The 8808-nt window shown below is 31.8% G+C and overlaps 3 protein-coding genes across 4 annotated transcripts in view; 2 read left to right on the forward strand and 1 right to left on the reverse strand.

Annotated features, from left to right (window-relative positions):
* The window catches only part of LOC127743929 (ycf3-interacting protein 1, chloroplastic), a 3792-nt gene extending 2636 nt beyond the window's left edge, over positions 1 to 1156 (forward strand). The window contains exons 5-6 of one of the 2 annotated variants that reach the window (XM_052256157.1): positions 49 to 213; positions 866 to 1156. In XM_052256157.1, the coding sequence (XP_052112117.1) occupies positions 49 to 213; positions 866 to 877 (177 nt within the window). In that variant the 3' untranslated portion in view covers positions 878 to 1156. The remainder of the gene's footprint in view (positions 1 to 48; positions 214 to 865) is intronic. The other variant, XM_052256156.1, reaches the window with a different exon arrangement.
* Positions 1157 to 1273: 117 nt separating this feature from the next.
* On the forward strand, positions 1274 to 5397 carry LOC107476889 (uncharacterized). The gene has a single exon (XM_021137241.2). The coding sequence runs from the start codon at positions 4342 to 4344 to the stop codon at positions 5320 to 5322; it is 981 nt and encodes a 326-aa protein (XP_020992900.1). The 5' UTR covers positions 1274 to 4341; the 3' UTR covers positions 5323 to 5397.
* Positions 5398 to 6738: 1341 nt separating this feature from the next.
* Positions 6739 to 7419, reverse strand: LOC107476912 (defensin Ec-AMP-D2). Its single transcript, XM_016096860.3, has 2 exons — positions 7263 to 7419; positions 6739 to 7045 (listed from the first exon to the last, which is right to left on the reverse strand). Exons 1-2 carry the CDS (start codon positions 7324 to 7326, stop codon positions 6870 to 6872), a joined length of 240 nt encoding a protein of 79 aa, XP_015952346.1. The 5' UTR covers positions 7327 to 7419; the 3' UTR covers positions 6739 to 6869.
* Between the last annotated feature and the right edge of the window lie 1389 nt (positions 7420 to 8808).

Below are 8808 nucleotides of genomic sequence, written 5' to 3' on the forward strand. Positions count from 1 at the left end.
CTGCTGTTTCTTTTTCTTCTTCATCTTCTAACTATGGAATGTTGACAGACTGAAGCACCAAAAAAAAAGCCTAGCAAATCGCTCTATGCAAAAGCAACTGACACAGGAATAGATCCAAAAGTGGCTGCAAAGAAGTTGAACGTTGATTGGGATTCAGCAGCTGAAATTGACGACGTGGATGATGACGACGACACAGAAGTGCCGCCAGCAGTGGTCAGTTCCTAACCTGCCTCGAAGATGATTTTTAATGCTTTTGTTTCCTGCTTATTTTGTTTGGTTAGCCACCCCCACCATGACTGTTCCTATTTGAATTTGAAAAACTATGATGTTGTAATGTATGATCCAAGATACAGTCTTTCGGAAAATTAAATTGAACTAATAATCTAACTTGATGTTCATAATGATAATAGAATTTGGCTTCCATTTCATTTTAGTCATATAATTCATGATATTCAGAACTATGTACAAAAGTTTGTTGAAGAATAGTATAGAGTTCTCACAATTATCATTTAAATTCATTAACTTTTTTTTTTTAATTTAATTTATGTGCTTTGTTGGAAAAATCTTGCATGGCTTATCTCGAGGATTAATGTTATATAGACTCATGTTTATGGTGAATCCTATACATGGCAGCATATCAACTACTCAAAACATAAGTTATAACTTCTTATATTTGTATCATCATAGATTGATACATTGCCACGTGTAGGATAGGATTCACCATATTTTGAAGTCTACAATAACATTTTTTATCTATCTGAAGTCCTGATAAAGGAGGAGAGTTGTATTAGACCATTAACTTTGTGACATCTGATATTTTTTTCTACCATCTTTTGTTTTACTTTTGTTTGGTGATTCATTGAAGGTTTTCCACTGAGGAAGTTCTTTGGCCTGCAGGGCTATGGAGCACTATATTTGGTCACGGCTTTCCCTGTAATTATCGGTATCTCGGTAGTTTTGATTTTGTTTTACAATTCCCTCCAGTAGGAACTGTTCCGGTACCGGTATCAGTACTGGCCCAAGAGACCTGAACCCGCCTCGGGTCCAAAATCCCCACTCCTGAACAGGAACTACATTCAAATTCCTTGTACAATGTTGCACCACATGTTATAACGAGGTAATATAATATATATTGCAAAATTTTCACTTTACATCATCTAATTAAACATTGTAGTGTTTATTTATCTTGGTGAAACTAGTGTTACTAAATCTAATGTTTTTGAGGAAAGCTGCCTGTGAAAGAAGAAACAATGTTTGTTGCATCATAGTTTATTCTAGGAGTTGATTCCCTTAGGGAAAGTTAATAAGAATTAAAACTTAGTTAAATAAATTTTCACGTAAGTTAATGTATATCTATAAAATTCATACATTTAGATGACCTTTTAAATAGTGGATTTGAAAATTAATTATTTTTAATGATGTAATAATACGAATATCTTATAATCTATAAGAGTGATATGACAAGCTCTCAAATGGACTTCTTCTTGTTTAAGAGAGTTGACCAAAAATTTTGCATTAATTGTAAAATTATTTTAGAAGAGAGTTTAACAACACAATATAGGATGCTCGTCATGGATTTTCGCGTTGAACAAAAATTGAGGAAAAGACATCATACGTAGAACCCAAGGACAAGGTGGTGGCGGATGAAAGATGAAGAACAAAGAAGTTTTCTAAGACGGATAGGAGAAGAGAGAATGTGAGAAAGGGATGGAAGCGTGGAGGAGATGTGGAGGGAGATGGCAGAAGTTATTAAAAAAAGAGTGAATACCCCACCCGACTCCTGATAATTATCTCGAAAGGACGAGGCCCCTAAGAAAAAAAAACACCCAACCCAGCCCTTGATATTTTTTTTAAGGACTGATTAGCCTTTGTGCCAAAAAAAACATGGACTTTTTTTTGACACAGGGGCTAATCCGTCCCATAAAAGTAAAGTTCAGGGGTCAGGTTGGTATTTGGATTTTTTCTCTTAAAAGAACAACAAAAGAAAATTTTGGTGAATCTAGAGGGATAGGCCCAAGAGACAAGAAATCCTAGTGGTGGAATGCGAGTGTACTAGAAAAGATAAAGACAAAAAGAGAGTGCTTTAAAGAGTGGTCTTTGTACCACAATGCAGATAATTGAGAAAAATATAAGGTGGCTAAGAAAGAGACAAAAGTAGCTGTAACTAAAGCAAAAACAAGAGCATATGAGGGTTTCTACCAGTCTTTAGGCACGAAGGAAGGAGAAAAAGGTATATATAGAATCGCAAAGAGCTGTGAAAGAAGAACGAGAGACTTTGATCAAGTTAAGTGTATAAAGGATAAAGACAGAAAGGTTTTAGTTCAAGATGAGAAAATCATTGAAATGTGGAAGAGCTACTTTTACGAGTTATTTAATGAATGACAAAAGACTCTTCTGAACCTTGGTCGGTTATGCACGAGGGAAGAATATCAAAACGTCAACTACTATTGAAGGATTCTAGACTGAGGTAAAAGATGCTCTAAAACAGATGAAAAATAACAGGCAGTAGGACCCGATAATATTTCGATGGAAGTTTGGAAGGGCCTTGGAGAGAAAGGCATCAATTAGTTAACCAAGTTTTTTAATGAGATTTTAAGGTCAAAGAAGATGCCAGATGAGTGGAGAAAGAGCACCTGATAACTATCTACAAGAATAAGGAGGATATACAAAGTTACGAAAACTATAGAGGATTCAAGCTCATGAGCCATACCATGAAGTTATGGGAAAATGTAATAGAACAGAGGCTAAGACAAGAGACACAAGTAACAGAGAACTAATTTGGTTTTATCTCAGGCAGATCCACTACTGAAGCTACATACATGTTAAGAAGGATGATGGAGAGGTATCGTAGTAATAAAAGGGATTTACATATGGTGTTTATTGATTTGGAAAAAACGTACGATAGGGTGTCAAAGGAGGTCTTTTGGAAGGTTTTGGAAAGGACGAGAGTAAGAATAGCATGTATTCGTGCATTTAAAGACATGTATGATGGGGCTACAACTAGTGTGAAGACTCAAGGTGGTGTGACAGAGAAATTTCTTATTGGTATATGATTACAACAGAGATCATCCTTACGTCCATACATTTTCACATTAGTCTTGGAAGTACTCACAGAGCATATCCAAGAGCCTGTGTCATGGTGCATACTTTTTGCTGATGATATCGTTCTTATAAGAGAGTCAAGGAAAGACCTAAATAAGAAGTTGAATTTATGGAGAGAAGCTCTAGAGGTATATGGTCTGCGCATAAGCCGTAGCAAGACGGAATATATGGAATGTAAGTTCGGCCGCCGAAGGAAAAATCTTAATACAAAGGTGAAGATTGAGGAAAACATTCTACGAAAAGTTAAAAGTTTTAAGTATCTTAGGTGCATCATACAAGATAATGGATAGTTGAATATGATATAAATCATAGGATCCAAGTAGGTTGGTCAAAATGATTGAGTACGTCTAGTTTTATATGTAACAAAAGAGTGTCTTTAAAACTTAAAAGTAAATTCTATCGCACTGTTATCAAACCGGCTATGTTTTATGGTACAGAGTGTTGGACTGCCAAAGGTGAGCACGAACATAAGTTAAATATGGAAGAGATGAATATTGAGATGGATGAATTGTCATACGTGATTAGATAGAATAAGGAATAGAGATATAAGAGAGAGAGTTGGAGTAACACCTATTGTGGAAAAGATGGTAGAATCACATTTTAGGTGATTTGGACATGTGAAAAGAAGATTGACAGAGCACCCAGTCAGGAGAGTGAATGAGATAGAAGATGGATAAGGGGTGAAAGGCAAAAGAAGTCTTAGGAATATCATTCATGAGGTGGTCAAACGAGATCTATATGTAAACGGTAGTTCTGTAAACATAATATATGATAGAGCTTAATGATGTCATTTGATCCACGTAGTCGACCCCACCTAGTGGGATAAGGCTTTGTTAATGTTGTTGTTAATGATATAATAATATACGATTGAATATCCATGTAAAATTATTTCATAAATTCATAAATAAAGCATAAGTACTTCTATGACAACTTGCTAGACATTTTATAGGACATATATGGCATTGTTAGTGCTAGCACGTTTGAAATTTGGCACGTGATATAGGTTAATGTTGAAACTTGTTTCATAATGTCGTGCATACAATCATTATACAAAAAAACATGTGGTATTAAGGAGTAATTGGCCAACATGTCATTATTATCATCATCATCATCATTTCAGAATCAATTAATTTATATTAGAGATAGAACATGGTCAGCACGATCAAGATGTGGATGGACATATAAATAAACCAAGAAATATGAACTCAAATTGCAAAGAAATCCGAAGTTGATGTCCCTATGACAATAATGGACAGCCCCAAAATCCTAGTCAAGAAGAGCTCACAAAAAGAAAAGCATACTGTGGTGGATCCAATGACACTTGAAGATTCTTCTTTCAATCATGGATTCTTTGAGACTTCTCTTCCAATTTTTAGCACAACTATGGCATTTCTACCACTACGACCTCTGAAACCGAAATTCTTGAGTCATAGTCTTCCAAATTCGGCTAACTCATCGCCAGGATTAACCTCGGCTATGTTCAAGAAGAATACAAAAGTTGGGATTTGGGAATCACGACATCAAGCTAGTAACTTGACATTCAAGGATCATCATCTGCAACAAGAGATCAACTTAAGAAGAAGCAAGTCATGGAGTGAACGATGGGATTATGAGCCCTCTGATGAACTCGATCTTTGGTTGCTCAAATCGTCTATTGCCAAACATGCTAACAGGTCTCCTCTTAATGAGATCCAATCCATTAGTGCTGGTATAATCGTTTCTAACGAATCTTGTGGTAGTTTCTCCAAAGAAAAACCTCTTGATAGAAATCTTTCCGGTGGCGACGGTTCGTTGGAACCTAAAGAGGGATTCAAATGCAATGCTCTTTGCTTGCACTTGCTGAGTTTTGGAAAATCAAAGCAACTTAAGGAAAGAAAGAAAGGGCAAGAAATGGAAGGTGCATTAGTATCTAGAAGAGTCTCTTTGGAGAAGTTTGAATGTGGTTCTTGGGCTTCTTCAACTCTATTTCATGAGATTGAAGGAAGGGATTCTAAGAGTACTAGTACCTACTTTGACCTACCAATGGAATTGATCAAATGGAATGCCAATGATGTAGATGCACCAATTTCATCAGCTTTTGTCTTTGAGAAGGACCATGATAGGGTTCTCAATAATGGATCCTCTAGAACTAGCCTTGACTCTCAAGAATCCTACATTAGTCCTCGTTTAAGAAAAGCCAGAGAGGATTTTAATGCTTTTTTAGAAGCACAAAATGTATGATCTTTTCTTTTGCATAATAATGTGAAGTTAGACTGCGTTTATTTATAGAGACAGGACACTGAACAGAAACACAAAATCGTGTATGATATTTTCTTTTGTATCTCTGTCTTTTATGTTTTGTTTTCAATATCTTGTCTTGTCATGTTCTTTGAAACAAACGCAACCTTAAGGACTTAAGGTTACTACTATCTTTATTTATTAATAATTATTTTTTTAAATGTATTTTGACACAAATTAAATCGAAATACAAGTCTAGAAAGGTGATTCTAAAATATTACAAGCTAATTATCTTTGTTTTATTTGTTTTGGGAAATAATAGTTCCTTTTAATTTATTTCTGAAACATTTCCAAGTATTCATCTTCGTGCAAGACAACCACTTATTATCAATCATTGTACTATTTTCTTTGAAGAATTCCAAAAATATTCAAAGCTTTTATAGAAAAAAGTACAAAATTATAAATTTTTAAAATCTTTGTTATGCATGTATTAGAACAAAAGGTATAAAATATTCTTCTAATAATAACATTATTATATGTTTTTTAGAACATATATTAACTAAATTTGTATTTAAATAATATACATAAATCAATATATTTTACACGTATCCATAAACAGCGATAAAAGGTCTATGTGACTATATATTTTTGCAAATACATAACCAAAAAATTATTTTAAGTAACATATAATCTATTTTTCTTTTTATTTTTTTTAAATAAATATGTGGGTATTAAGTATTAACTACATATTGGTCAAAAACTGATGGTTCCTTTCTTTTCACCGTTTCTTTTGAATAATTCTTTCCACTACCACCAGGGAAAATTTTTGTTCCTCACTATATCACTGTGGACTCATTAATTCATTATTACAGTTCCCTGTATATCAACATGTTTTATGAACCTTTTCTTGTTTATATACTGTGTCGCTTAGATAATTTGTACAATAATTAAAAAAAAATAATTATAAATCAGATTAAAATAGAATACCATCTGCATAATAATTGTTGAGTGATGATAGTTGATTTAATACAGGTGTATAGTCAAATTACTTCCAATTAAAATGTGCTTTAACATTTTAGTGATGACCTCTCAAATAATCGAGCTTGAAAATATTCATGATATATATACATATATCATTATTTATTTTTTAGAGAACATAATAATAATAATAATAATAATAATAATAATAATAATAATAATAATAATAATAATAGAACTGCAATGAGTTATAACTCAAATGACATAGTTTTTCTGATCTCCATACTAAACTAGGAGTCGCAGGTTCGAGTCTATCTCTCCTTAGAAAAAAGTAAAAATAAAAATAAAAAATAATAATAGAACCATGAATATTACCCATACATTCAAAACTCAAAAAGAGCTAGAAAAACTAGAGAGAGAGAGAGTGATAGACAAATTAAAAAAAAAACCCAAAGTGCACAACATTATTATTCTTAAAACACAAAAGTTTATAACACATGCATGATGAGGATTAAAAGATGATAGATCCATCATCTTCATCCATGAAAATTATTGACTAATAAGATGTCTGTTTAAGCACAATGCTTGGTGCAGAAGCATCGGCGGCGAAAGCCGTGGCAATCCCCGGAAGGGAAGCCCTCCGTTTTGCAAACGGAGGCGCAATTTGTGTCGCTCAAACACACTCCTTTGAAGCGATGGCTTTGAGACGCACAAGTTCTAGCTTCAGCCACCATTATTGGTCCCATCTCTGTTTTAAGTCACAAATAAACACAAATTAATTAACAAAATCATTGTATTCAAAGAAAAAATAAATAACACTACGTAAAAGTTAAAATAAAATAAAAGGGTTGGTGTAACTTACATAGTACATAGTGTTTATTCATTATAGCTAAATTATTATAAAGTTGTTATTATAAATTAAACTTGCATTAATAAGAAATTAAAGACTAAGTTATTATTATTACCAGTGGCCACTAGAAGCAAAAGGAGGACAAAAATGGTGGAAAGCAAAGGAAGAGAGCGAGCCATTATAATAATAATAATAATAATGGAATATTTATAGAAACTAATTAAGGGGAGAGTGTAGTAGTTGTGAGTGCAATATGTGTATGGAATTGGTTTGCCTTATATAGAGGAATAAATGTATCTATGTGTGTGTGGTTGCTTTCCATGTATCTAAGAGATACATATATTTTTATTGGAATAGTATAAGTAGACAGTGAAAATATTAAATAACGTAAACAATAGATATATTAAGATTTAGGTGTGCGAATGGTTATTCTAATATTAAAATTTAGGTAAGTAATTTATAGTATAATGTGTTTAATTTAAATTGGACCAATTTTAGAGTCTATTGTTCATATTATTTAAGAAAGTCATTAGTTACCTAGGGCTGTGTTTGTTTCTAAAAAAATGGATAAGACAAGACACTGAGAATAAGACACATAATTTTATGTTTTTATATTCTATTTAGTGATAAATTAGAACAAATTATAAAAATTCAATTTATTCTCATTTTTTTCATTTAAAAAATTTGAGAAGGAAAATATAATAATAAAAAATAGTATTATAAAAAATTAATAAAAATAATAAAAAAAATAAAAAATAAATTATATTCTTTGTTAGTATTTTTGTGTCTAAATACAAAATATATTAATTCAATATCCTTAAATATAATGTTTTTGTCTCTATCTTATCTATTAAATACGTTTTTATGTCTTTGTATTTCTGTTTCAGTATCTCACCGTTAAAAACAAACACAGCCAGCAGCCTAGCATAACCCATTTTTGTTATATCCAACAAATACCTCTTATTCAATTATTTTATAAATTTTTATAATTTTATTAAATTTATAATTAATTTTTTATATTTTATTTTTAATTGAAATTTTATATTAATTTTTATTNAAATTAATATTTAAAAATTATCAAATAATTTAATAAATTTAACTGTCTCAAATTAAATACGTCTAAAATTCACATATCAAAACTGATGAATGATCCAGAAAAAGAAAAAGAAGGGACAACTCAAGAGCCCATTGAATTGTATTGAGGGCATTGGCTTTATCAACTTTTGATTTGGAGGGTTTTGTGTTCATTCAACTTTTTTAATGAAAACACGGTTGTCGACGCAGAGTGTCCACGTTTTCTTGGGACAACTTTGGACCCACTTATCTCCACACCTTTGTACGTCTGATTCCCTTTCTGCCATTACCACGTGCCCACACATCATTCATCGTTTTCAATTTACACCAAAAACAAAATAGGAAATTTTTAAATATATCTAAAACACCGTTATTTTTTTTAATAGTTTTTTTATTGTTGGATTGATTTTTTTTTTTATGTTTGCAGTTTGTACCACATATTTAGAATTTTTTCTAATAAAATTTTATATATGTATATAATAGGACTTATTTTTTTCACCGACTTATTTTTTGTTTTTTTCCTTTTTTCAAATTTTGAGTGTAAATTTTTTAAGAATTTTTTTATCAAGAGTTTTTTTTTTTAACGA

Source organism: Arachis duranensis, unplaced genomic scaffold (genome assembly GCF_000817695.3).
Source record: "Arachis duranensis cultivar V14167 unplaced genomic scaffold, aradu.V14167.gnm2.J7QH unplaced_Scaffold_165934, whole genome shotgun sequence".
Taxonomy (NCBI): domain Eukaryota; kingdom Viridiplantae; phylum Streptophyta; class Magnoliopsida; order Fabales; family Fabaceae; genus Arachis; species Arachis duranensis.

Coding starts and splice junctions, on each gene's coding strand:
- LOC107476889 (XM_021137241.2), top strand. CDS start 4,342: ATGACAATAATGGACAGCCCCAAAATCCTAGTCAAGAAGAGCTCACAA.
- LOC107476912 (XM_016096860.3), bottom strand. CDS start 7,326: ATGGCTCGCTCTCTTCCTTTGCTTTCCACCATTTTTGTCCTCCTTTTG. Junction 7,046..7,262: donor TTTGCTTCTAGTGGCCACTG/GTAATAATAATA, acceptor GACTTAAAACAG/AGATGGGACCAATAATGGTG.